Source organism: Lucilia sericata, unplaced genomic scaffold (genome assembly GCF_015586225.1).
Source record: "Lucilia sericata isolate MDLA Ls3-8-SP2 unplaced genomic scaffold, ASM1558622v1 Contig004621F_arrow, whole genome shotgun sequence".
Lineage (NCBI taxonomy): Eukaryota > Metazoa > Arthropoda > Insecta > Diptera > Calliphoridae > Lucilia > Lucilia sericata.
The window spans coordinates 11,255-23,653 of record NW_023997303.1 but is presented as its reverse complement, the minus strand read 5'-3'; the positions used below and the strand labels follow the sequence as shown (position 1 = coordinate 23,653).

The 12,399-nt window shown below is 26.8% G+C and overlaps 1 protein-coding gene across 1 annotated transcript; it reads left to right on the top strand.

Moving 5' to 3' along the window:
- Nucleotides 1-8,574: 8,574 nt before the first annotated feature.
- On the top strand, nucleotides 8,575-10,692 carry LOC119615250 (GMP synthase [glutamine-hydrolyzing]-like). The gene is made up of 2 exons (XM_037971326.1): nucleotides 8,575-9,175; nucleotides 9,800-10,692. The coding sequence occupies exons 1-2, from the start codon at nucleotides 8,575-8,577 to the stop codon at nucleotides 10,690-10,692; spliced, it is 1,494 nt and encodes a 497-aa protein (XP_037827254.1).
- The last annotated feature ends 1,707 nt before the right edge of the window (nucleotides 10,693-12,399 follow it).

The window sequence follows — 12,399 nt, the reverse complement described above, 5'->3', positions numbered from 1 at the left end:
CATTAATTTCTATTGGAATTATAACACAAAATCTCCATTCAGCTACTTTAAGTGCAATTCAGCAAGATATTTTCTTACAAAATTTCCATTTCTTTTAGAATTTTACCTTTAAATAACAATTCAGCAGCTATTTCAGCAATTCAGCTGTCTTCAATGCTATTCAGCAAGACATTTCCTTTAAAAAACGTTAATTTCTATTGGAATTATAACAAAAAATCTCCATTCAGCTACTTTAAGTGTAATCCAGCAAGATATTTTCTTACAAAATTTCCATTTCATTTAGAATTTTACCATTAAATAACAATTCAGCTGCTATTTCAGCAATTCAGCTGTCTTAAATGCTATTCAGCAAGACATTTCCTTTAAAAAACGTTAATTTCTATTGGAATTATCACATAAAATCTCCATTCAGCTACTTTAAGTGTAATTCAGCAAGATATTTTCTTACAAAATTTCCATTTCATTTAGAATTTTACCATTAAATAACAATTCAGCTGATATTTCAGCAATTCAGCTGTCTTAAATGCTATTCAGCAAGACATTTCCTTTAAAAAACGTTAATTTCTATTGGAATTATCACATAAAATCTCCATTCAGCTACTTTAAGTGCAATTCAGCAAGATATTTTCTTACAAAATTTCCATTTCTTTTAGAATTTTACCTTTAAATAACAATTCAGCTGCTATTTTAGCAATTCAGCTGCCTTAAATGTTATTCAGCAAGACATTTCCTTTAAAACAAACATTAATTTCTATTGGAATTATGACATAAAATCTTCATTCATCTGCTTTAATTGCTATTCAACTAGATCTTTCTTCTTGTTAAAATTTTCAATTTGTTCAACTGAAAACATGATATGTGATGTCATTTCCTGATGAAATGTTTTGTTTTCAAAGCATTTTTGTTTGATTTTTTGAGAATTTATTTTGAAATGTTTTAATTTTGAATGAAATGAAAATGAAAAATTCTCAAAATTATTGAAATGTTTTCCTCTGGACACATTTTATAACTTCCGCTGTGCATAAAGAAAAATTAGCTTGTTTTTTTTTTCTCAACTAAATTGTTTTATTATTGTTTTATTTATAGACAAAAATTTATGTGAATTTTTTAATAAACACGCTTTTAAATTATTATGCTGGAACGGCAATATTTTTAATTAAGTAGCCAAGTGTGTCGAAAAAAAACGCGAAAGAAAATATAATAAGTGTGAAAAGAAATCTATAAATATTTTTATTAAAAATATTTCTTAAGACGTATAATTTAAAGTAAATTGTTTATGTAGAATAAAAATTTAAACGTTTTTAAATGCTTTAAAAAAAGAATTAATATAAATTGTTTTAAAAATAGAACATTTGTAAAATTTTAAAAATTTTTAAAAAATGTAATAGATAGATAGATAGATAGATAGATAGATAGATAGATAGATAGATAGATAGATAGATAGATAGATAGATAGATAGATAGATAGATAGATAGATAGATAGATAGATAGATAGATAGATAGATAGATAGATAGATAGATAGATAGATAAGATAGATAGATAGATAGATAGATAGATAGATAGATAGATAGATAGATAGATAGATAGATAGATAGATAGATAGATAGATAGATAGATAGATAGATAGATAGATAGATAGATAGATAGATAGATAGATAGATAGATAGATAGATAGATAGATAGATAGATAGATAGATAGATAGATAGATAGATAGATAGATGATAGATAGATAGATAGATAGATAGATAGATAGATAGATAGATAGATAGATAGATAGATAGATAGATAGATAGATAGATAGATAGATAGATAGATAGATAGATAGATAGAAGATAGATAGATAGATAGATAGATAGATAGATAGATAGATAGATAGATAGATAGATAGATAGATAGATAGATAGATAGATAGATAGATAGATAGATAGATAGATAGATAGATAGATAGATAGATAGATAGATAGATAGATAGATAGATAGATAGATAGATAGATAGATAAGATAGATAGATAGATAGATAGATAGATAGATAGATAGATAGATAGATAGATAGATAGATAGATAGATAGATAGATAGATAGATAGATAGATAGATAGATAGATAGATAGATAGATAGATAGATAGATAGATAGATAGATAGATAGATAGATAGATAGATAGATAGATAGATAGATAGATAGATAGATAGATAGATAGATAGATAGATAGATAGATAGATAGATAGATAGATAGATAGATAGATAGATAGATAGATAGATAGATAGATAGATAGATAGATAGATAGATAGATAGATAGAAGATAGATAGATAGATAGATAGATAGATAGATAGATAGATAGATAGATAGATAGATAGATAGATAGATAGATAGATAGATAGATAGATAGATAGATAGATAGATAGATAGATAGATAGATAGATAGATAGATAGATAGATAGATAGATAGATAGATAGATAGATAGATAGATAGATAGATAGATAGATAGATAGATAGATAGATAGATAGATAGATAGATAGATAGATAGATAGATAGATAGATAGATAGATAGATAGATAGATAGATAGATAGATAGATAGGTAGATAGATAGATAGATCGATAGATCGATAGATAGATAGATAGATAGATAGATAGATAGATAGATAGATAGATAGATAGATAGATAGATAGATAGATAGATAGATAGATAGATAGATAGATAGATAGATAGATAGATAGATAGATAGATAGATAGATAGATAGATAGATAGATAGATAGATAGATAGATAGATAGATAGATAGATAGATAGATAGATAGATAGATAGATAGATAGATAGATAGATAGATAGATAGATAGATAGATAGATAGATAGATAGATAGATAGATAGATAGATAGATAGGTAGGTAGATAGATAGGTAGATAGATAGATAGATAGATAGATAGATAGATAGATAGATAGATAGATAGATAGATAGATAGATAGATAGATAGTCGACAACTTGCTAACAATTTAGTCAGTTAGTTAGTTAATTAGTTAGTTAGTTAGTTAGTTAGTTAGTTAGTTAGTTAGTTAGTAGTTAGTTAGTTAGTTAGTTAGTTAGTTAGTTAGTTAGTTAGTTAGTTAGTTAGTTAGTTAGTTAGTTAGTTAGTTAGTTAGTTAGTTAGTTAGTTGGTTAATTAGTTAATTAGTTAATTAGTTAGTAGTTAGTTAGTTAGTTAGTTAGTTTGTTAGTTAGTTAGTTAGTTAGTTAGTTAGTTAGTTAGTTAGTTAGTTAGTTAGTAGTTAGTTAGTTAGTTAGTTAGTTAGTTAGTTAGTTAGTTAGTTAGTTAGTTAGTTAGTTAGTTAGTAGTTAGTTAGTTAGTTAGTTAGTTAGTTAGTTAGTTAGTTAGTAGTAGTTAGTTAGTTAGTTAGTTAGTTAGTTAGTTAGTAGTTAGTTAGTTAGTTAGTTAGTTAGTTAGTTAGTTAGTTAGTTAGTTAGTTAGTTAGTTAGTTAGTAGTTAGTTAGTTAGTTAGTTAGTTAGTTAGTTAGTTAGTTAGTTAGTTAGTTAGTTAGTTAGTTAGTTAGTTAGTTAGTTAGTTAGTTAGTTAGTTAGTTAGTTAGTTAGTTAGTTAGTTAGTTAGTTAGTTAGTTAGTTAGTTAGTTAGTTAGTTAGTTAGTTAGTTAGTTAGTTAGTTAGTTAGTTAGTTAGTTAGTTAGTTAGTTAGTTAGTTAGTTAGTTAGTTAGTTAGTTAGTTAGTTAGTTAGTTAGTTAGTTAGTTAGTTAGTTAGTTAGTTAGTTAGTTAGTTAGTTAGTTAGTTAGTAGTTAGTTAGTTAGTTAGTTAGTTAGTTAGTTAGTTAGTTAGTTAGTTAGTTAGTTAGTTAGTTAGTTAGTTAGTTAGTTAGTTAGTTAGTTAGTTAGTTAGTTAGTTAGTTAGTTAGTTAGTTAGTAGTTAGTTAGTTAGTTAGTTAGTTAGTTAGTTAGTTACTTTTAAAGCTTTATTTGTTATTTACCTTTCTCTTATTTCTACTCGTTTTTGAAAATTTTTAATTTTGTTTAACTGTACGTATGATTAATATTAATTTCGAGTAATTTTACAAAATCCTTCATAACTTTGGAACTAATGGAGGGATTTTAAAAATTCAAAAGCAGTTCAATTTCTTAGGTTATAAAGCTTTAGATATTGATTAAGAATTTATGGATTTGTTATATTTTTATTAAAAAAATTTGAAAATTTTAAGGAAATTCGTTTTTCTACGTTTTTATTTATAAAAGAAAAATATTGTCAAATATTTTTTCTACAATAAGTGTCAATCTAGTTGCTATTATTTTTTTTTATTAAATATATATCGAAATATTAGTTAGGGAACTCTCTTTAGTAGGAAAAAATTGCCCACAAAAGCAATGACAACTGTCTGCAAAAAAACTATTTTAAATTTCTGTTTCCTTTCCATGATGCTGGTCTTCTTTTATAAATATTGATTTCCCTGTTTATCTAACCAAAACCTAAATATTTTTTTAACATTTTTTTTTTTCCAACAACAATACATTTGTTTATAACTATTGTTATACCAAATATGTATATTGGTGACAAGTGTTATTGATGTTGATTATTAATAATACAATAAATTGTGGTTTATTTTATAAATTTGTTTTGAAAAGTTTGAAAATTTTTGTTTATTTTTCCAATAGTTTTATATTTTTCAAAAGTAAGATAGACGTTTGAGGTATTTGTATAATATGAAAAGATAATTTCTTTAATTACTAGCAATTTAAATGTATAATGACGTTAGGTTTGAAAAAATTTTCAATTATTTTCCCACAATTATTAGAAAAGATTATTAGATTATTAGAAAAAGAGAATTTAAAAAGAATTTTTTGAGAACATTAAAAATTAAATGACAAAAAGCGAAAATTTTATATAAAAGTTTTCAAAAGTTTTTGTGCATTTAATTTTTAGCAAAGTTTGGCCCACTGTAGCTTATTGATAATTAAAACAAACTGATTTTTTATATTATATATTAGAAGCTTTAATTGTGCCTTAACTTTGTGCCAAAATTTGTTGATTTATCTAGAGCGGTTTAGGAGATTTTTTCAAATTTCTAATTTTGTTTAACAGTACGTATGATTAATATTAATTTGGAGTAATATTACAAATTTGTTTATAACTTTAGAATTAATAAAGGGATTTTGAAAATTCAAAAGGGGTTTAAAAGCTAACAGTATAAACTTTAGTTTTAAATACAATTGCAGTTACAAATAAGCAGGATACATAGATAACAGTTACAATTTAGACAAAATTTTTAAATATTTTTTTTTTTAAATGTTAAAATTTTAAATTTTTATTAAGAATTTAAATATTTTTAAATGAAAAAATTAGGAAAATAATGAAAACTAAAAGGAAAATAAGAATTTAGTAAAATTTTCTATTATATTTTAAAATGTTTTCTTGAAAATTATAATAATTTTTTTAAAATTAAACAAAAATCTTTAAAAAATTAATAAAACTCTTAAAAACAAATGTATGTTTATTTAAACAATAAACTTAATTAAACAAATTGTTGTTGTTAAATTAAAATTTATATAATTTTTTATACTTTTTTTAGATTATTTGTCATAATTTTTCATTTGATCTTATGACATTTTCATGTGAATAAATTGTTTTTTTAATAATAAACTTGAAAACAATTGAAATAAATAAATATTATTTCTAAATGACACAATAATATAACATATATTTTAGCTGCTTTTTTTCTGCTCCAATTTATTTAATAAATTAAGAAAAAAGAAGACAGAAAAACACACATTGAAAAAAAAAGGTTAATAACCCCCTGTAACTAAATAGAAAAATGTGTAGATAAAAACTAAAAACATAAACGGCAAAACAACAAATAGAAAAAAATGAGAAAAATATTACTTAAATTAAACTACAAATACCATACAAGGTATAAATATGTATATTGTAGCAAAGTAATTGGTTGTTTGGGACATATATTTATAGCTTTACTTTTTATTTGGACTAATGCCATAGAAAAACAATGAAAATGGTATACAAGAAATACCAAAAAAACTAATTCTCTATATAATACAGATATAAAAAAAATCTTAAATAATTTTTAATAAGAAAATTAAAAATTTTCCTTTTTGTAAAAAAAAATATTTTAAATTTTTTTATAAATCAGTTAAATTTTTTATATTGGAATTATCTTTTAGAAACTAATCTAGCCTTAAACTAAGGCCTAAACTCTTAGCTTTTAAACCCCATTTGAATTTTTAAAATCCCTTCATTAATTCCCAAGTTATGTAACAACATGTAAAATTACTGTGAATTAATATTAATCATACGTACTGGTAAACAAAATTAGAAATTATTAAAAATCTCCTTAACCGCTTAAGCTAAAGCAGCAAATGTTGGCACAAAGTTAAAACACTATTAAAGCTTTTGAAATGTTTTTAAAAAAACTCTTTGTTGTTGTTTTTAATAAGCCACAGTGGGCCAAAAGTTGTTAAAAAACTAAATTTTCTTAATAAAAATTTAAATTTTCAACATGAATTTTAACAATTTAAGTCAGGATTTTTAACACATTTCTTAAGAAACTTTTCAATTCCCAAAAAATTTTTGAAAAATCCCAGAAAGTTTATTACTTCGGAAAATCATACATTTTTATACTTTTCCCCCTCCACCCAAATATTTACCTCAAAAAAATCCTGTTACTTTTACCACCTTAATCCTTATTTTTGAAAAACACTTAAGTTTTCTTTTTGTTTGCCTTGTTTAACAGTTCGGAAGCCTTACATTAACATAATTTATAGGTAATCCATAATCCTTAAGTGTTGTACAGGCATATGTAGATGTTAAATTCTACTCACAACAACTTCACTTCCATATTTATTTATGTTTTTCGTAATAAAAGCAAACAAACCTTAAGTACTTTACACATGTATACACTTTTAATGTATCATCAAATAACCATAAAATTGCACTCAATACCTAAAGAAAAAAATGTATAAGAATTCGACATTAAAACTGGCTTTTTAAGAAAAATATTTTAAATGCAAAAAAAAAAAAACTGAAAATTATTTGCCTTATTGATCCCCTTATTTGTTTTATACTCACAACTTAATGTCTGTTGCTAAAATAAAAAAAGGTTTTTAAAATTTTTTTAATTTTCGTGCAAAATTGTTTCCCTGAAACTTTCTTTTTATAAAATAATGTAGCCTTAAACAGACCGAAATCTTAGCTCTTGAACTCCGTTAGAATTTTCAAAATCCTTTCATTAATTCCAAAGTTTAAGCAAATTTGTGAAATTATTACAAATTAATATTAATTATACGTACTGTTGAACTGTAAGTTAGTCAGTTAGTTAGTTAGTTAGTTAGTTAGTTAGATAGATAGATAGATAGATAGATAGATAGATAGATAGATAGATAGATAGATAGATAGATAGATAGATAGATAGATAGATAGATAGATAGATAGATAGATAGATAGATAGATAGATAGATAGATAGATAGATAGATAGATAGATAGATAGATAGATAGATAGATAGATAGATTAGATAGATAGATAGATAGATAGATAGATAGATAGATAGATAGATAGATAGATAGATAGATAGATAGATAGATAGATAGATAGATAGATAGATAGATAGATAGATAGATAGATAGATAGATAGATAGATAGATAGATAGATAGATAGATAGATAGATAGAGAGATAGATAGATAGATAGATAGATAGATAGATAGATAGATAGATAGATAGATAGATAGATAGATAGATAGATAGATAGATAGATAGATAGATAGATAGATAGATAGATAGATAGATAGAAGATAGATAGATAGATAGATAGATAGATAGCTAGATAGATAGATAGATAGATAGATAGCTAGATAGATAGATAGATAGATAGATAGATAGATAGATAGATAGATAGATAGATAGATAGATAGATAGATAGATAGATAGATAGATAGATAGATAGATAGATAGATAGATAGATAGAAGATAGATAGATAGATAGATTAGATAGAATAGATAGATAGATAGATAGATAGATAGATAGATAGATAGATAGATAGATAGATAGATAGATAGATAGATAGATAGATAGATAGATAGATAGATAGATAGATAGATAGAAGATAGATAGATAGATTAGATAGATAGATAGATAGATAGATAGATAGATAGAATAGATAGATAGATAGATAGATAGATAGATAGATAGATAGATAGATAGATAGATAGATAGATAGATAGATAGATAGATAGATAGATAGATAGATAGATAGATAGATAGATAGATAGATAGATAGATAGATAGATAGATAGATAGATAGATAGATAGATAGATAGATAGATAGATAGATAGATGCATCAAACCATAATGACAAATTTGTTAGAGAGAAAAGAGACAGCAAAGTAATAAATCAACCGCTGTGTCAATGTTTATAACGCGTAACATAAAGCTGCCAGATTACATTTTTACCTTACTTCTGGTAACTTTGTATGAAATGTTAATTTTTGAACAATTTTCTTATCAAAAATTAAAACATAAAGAATTCTTGTGTAATAAAAACAAGAAAAGTAAACAAGATGATAATATTAAAGCGATTTAAATCCCAAATAACAAAATACAACCTCAAAAGCCACAAATTTGTGCCCTTTAACTGTTTACAACGCTCCAAAACATCAGTAAATGTTTGCCCTCTCGACAAAGTCGTTATTTTAGATGCTGGTTCACAATATGTTAAACTTATAAAACGTAAGGTGGAGGAATTATGTATAGCAAGTGATATTTTACCTTTAGAAACCTCCGCCTGCTCTATAATGGCGGGAAATTATAAAGCTATTATTATATCGGGAGGCCCTTACTCAGTTTATGCCAAAAATGCTCCTCGATATGATTCTAAAATATTTCAACTTAAAATACCGCTATTGGGCATTTGCTATGGCATGCAAATGTTAAATCAAGAATTTGGAGGTTCCATAAAAAAGAAAAGTGTGCGAGAAGATGGTCAATATCACGTTGTTTTGGATATGAAGTGTAAATTATTTAAAAATATGTTTGAAAAACAAATGGTACTTTTGACCCATGGCGATAGTGTGGAAAAAGTTGGTGATAATTTGAAGATTTCTGCAAGATCTGAGAAAAATATTATAGCAGGCATTTATAATGATGACTTGCAATTATATGGTATACAATTTCATCCAGAGGCTAAGATGTCAAAATGTGGTGGAGAAATTTTCAAAATTTCTTGTGCGAAATTTGTGGCTTAAAGCCGGACTTGATTAAAACTGATGTGAAGAATCAGATTATGGAATATATAAAGGAGAGGGTAAAAGATAAAAGGTCTTGTTATTGTTTAGTGGCGGTCTGGATTCGTGTGTCTGTGCGGTTTTATTAAGAGAAGTCTTACCGACTGAACGAATTTTAGCGGTTTATTTAGGTAATGGTTTCATGCGCCTCCAGGAAACCGAAAAAGTTGAAGACTTTTTGAAAACTTTAGAAATAGATTTGATAAAGCGTCAAGAATTCCTAAAATTCCTGCAAAGTTCTACAGGAATCAAAAATTTGGAAAGATCATTGAGCTTTAAAACTCCTTTACTTTGTGGGGCCCTGAACCCTGAAGATAAACGGCTTATAATAGGCAATACTTTTGTAAAAATAACAAAAAAACTTATTGAAGATTCAAAACTCAAAACCGAGAAAGTATTATGGGTCCAGGGAAGCTTAGAAACCGATTTAACAGAATCAGGCTGCAAAGACTTAAGCAATTTATTAGACACTATTAAAACCCATCAAATGATACGGAACTAGTTCGGGTATTGCGCAATAAAGGTCGTTTAATAGAACCTTTAAGTCATCTCAACAAAGATGAAGTAAGAAAATTGGCTAAAGATTTAAAAGTACCAAATGATATAAGAGAAAAACCGCCCTTTCCCGGTTGTGGTCTAGCCATACGTATAATATGTGCTCAAGAACCTTTTAAGGGAAAAGATTTTTGTGAAACCCAAGAAATGGTCTCCTATATAGTCGATTATAGACAACATTTACCAAAGAATGACAAAATAATAAATTATCTTAAAAATAATTTAACAAAAACTGAACAAAATGAACTTTTAAGAATAACCTCCCAGAATCAACTACAGGCCTCTTTATTACCTATACGTTCGGTGGGTGTACAGGGTGATGGTCGCAGCTATAAGTATGTATTGGGTATCTCTTGCTATCAAGAACCCAATTGGTGTGATTTATTTTATTTAGCCCGATTAATACCCACAATTTTACATAACATTAATCGGGTGTGCTATATCTTTGGAGAAGCCAATTCCCATTTAAACTTAGATATCACTCCAACTACACTCAATAAAGAAAATATTCAGCTACTAAGAGAGGCCGATAAATTAGCGAATGATTTGTTAAAATGTGAAAAACTTTACCACAAAATAACACAAATGCCTGTTATACTAATTCCCCTGGATTTTGATAGTGACCCTAACAGCGACAATAAACCCTCCCACAAACGTTCGATTGTTTTAAGACTTTTATTACCACAGATTTTATGTGTGGCTGGGCGGTTAACCAGGTTCAGAGCAATTGCCTTTGAGGGTAATAAATCGTATGCAAAACAAATTTCTGAATTATCCGGTATTTCTAGAGTACAATATGATTTAACTAACAAACCGCCAGCAACCATTGAATGGGAGTGAATAAAAAACAAAAGTTGTTATCTCTATTATTCAAAGATATGTTATATAAGTTTTTGTTAATAAATTATTGAAAATTAATTAATCAACGTTCAGTTCTAGTAAGTTTAATAGTCTAGTCTATAGTCTAGTCTATTCTATAGTCTAGTCTATAGTCTAGTCTATAGTCTAGTCTATAGTCTAGTCTATAGTCTAGTCTATAGTCTAGTCTAGAGTCTAGTTATAGTCTAGTCTATAGTCTAGTCTAGTCTAGTCTATAGTCTATTCTAGTCTATAGTCTAGCTATAGTCAGTCTATAGTCTAGTCTATAGTCTAGTCTATAGTCTAGTCTATAGTCAGTCTATAGTCTGTCTATAGTCTAGTCTATAGTCTAGTCTATAGTCTAGTCTATAGTCTAGTCTATAGTTTAGTCTATAGTCTAGTCTATAGTTAGTCTATAGTCTAGTCTATAGTTTAGTCTATCGTCTAGTCTATAGTCTAGTCTATAGTTTAGTCTATAGTCTAGTCTATAGTCTAGTCTACAGTCTAGTCTAGTCTATATTCTAGTTATAGTCTAGTTTATAGTCTAGTCTATAGTCTAGTCTATAGTCTAGTCTGTAGTCTAGTCTATAGTCTAGTCAATAGTCTAGTCCTATAGTCTAGTTATAGTCTAGTCTATAGTCTAGTCTATAGCACTAGTCTATAGTCTAGTCTATAGTCTAGTCTATAGTTTAGTCTATAGTCTAGTCTATAGTCTAGTCTATAGTCTAGTCTATAGTCTAGTCTATAGTCTAGTCTATAGTCTAGTCTATAGTCTAGTCTATAGTCTAGTCTATAGTCTAGTCTATAGTCTAGTCTATAGTCTAGTGTAGTCTAGTCTAGTCTATAGTCTAGTCTATAGTCTGGTCTATAGTCTAGTCTATAGTCTAGTCTATAGTCTAGTCTACAGTCTAGTCTATAGTCTAGTCTATAGTCTAGTCTATAGTCTAGTCTATAGTCTACTCTATAGTCTAGTCTATAGTCTAGTCTATAGTCTAGTCTATAGTCTAGTCTATAGTCTAGTCTATAGTCTAGTCTATAGTCTAGTCATAGTCTAGTCTATAGTCTAGTCTATAGTCTAGTCTATAGTCTAGTCTATAGTCTAGTCTATAGTCTAGTCTATAGTCTAGTCTATAGTCTACTCTATAGTCTACTCTATAGTCTAGTCTATAGTCTAGTCTATAGTCTAGTCTATAGTCTAGTCTATAGTCTAGTCTATAGTCTACTCTATAGTCTACTCTATAGTCTAGTCTATAGTCTAGTCTATAGTCTAGTCTATAGTCTAGTCTATAGTCTAGTCTATAGTCTAGTCTATAGTCTAGTCTAGTCTAGTTTATAGTCTAGTCTATAGTCTAGTCTATAGTCTAGTCTATAGTCTAGTCTATAGTCTAGTCTATAGTCTAGTCTATAGTCTAGTCTAGTCTAGTCTATAGTCTAGTCTATAGTCTAGTCTATAGTCTAGTCTATAGTCTAGTCTAGTCTAGTCTATAGTCTAGTCTATAGTCTAGTCTATAGTCTAGTCTATAGTCTAGTCTATAGTCTAGTCTATAGTCTAGTCTATAGTCTAGTCTATAGTCTAGTCTATAGTCTAGTCTATAGTCTAGTCTATAGTCTAGTCTATAGTCTAGTCTATAGTCTAGTCTATAGTCTAGTCTATAGTCTAGTCTATAGTCTAGTCTATAGTCTAGTCTA

Coding starts and splice junctions, on each gene's coding strand:
- LOC119615250 (XM_037971326.1), top strand. CDS start 8,575: ATGATAATATTAAAGCGATTTAAATCCCAAATAACAAAATACAACCTC. Junction 9,176..9,799: donor TGATGACTTGCAATTATATG/GTATACAATTTC, acceptor ATACGGAACTAG/TTCGGGTATTGCGCAATAAA.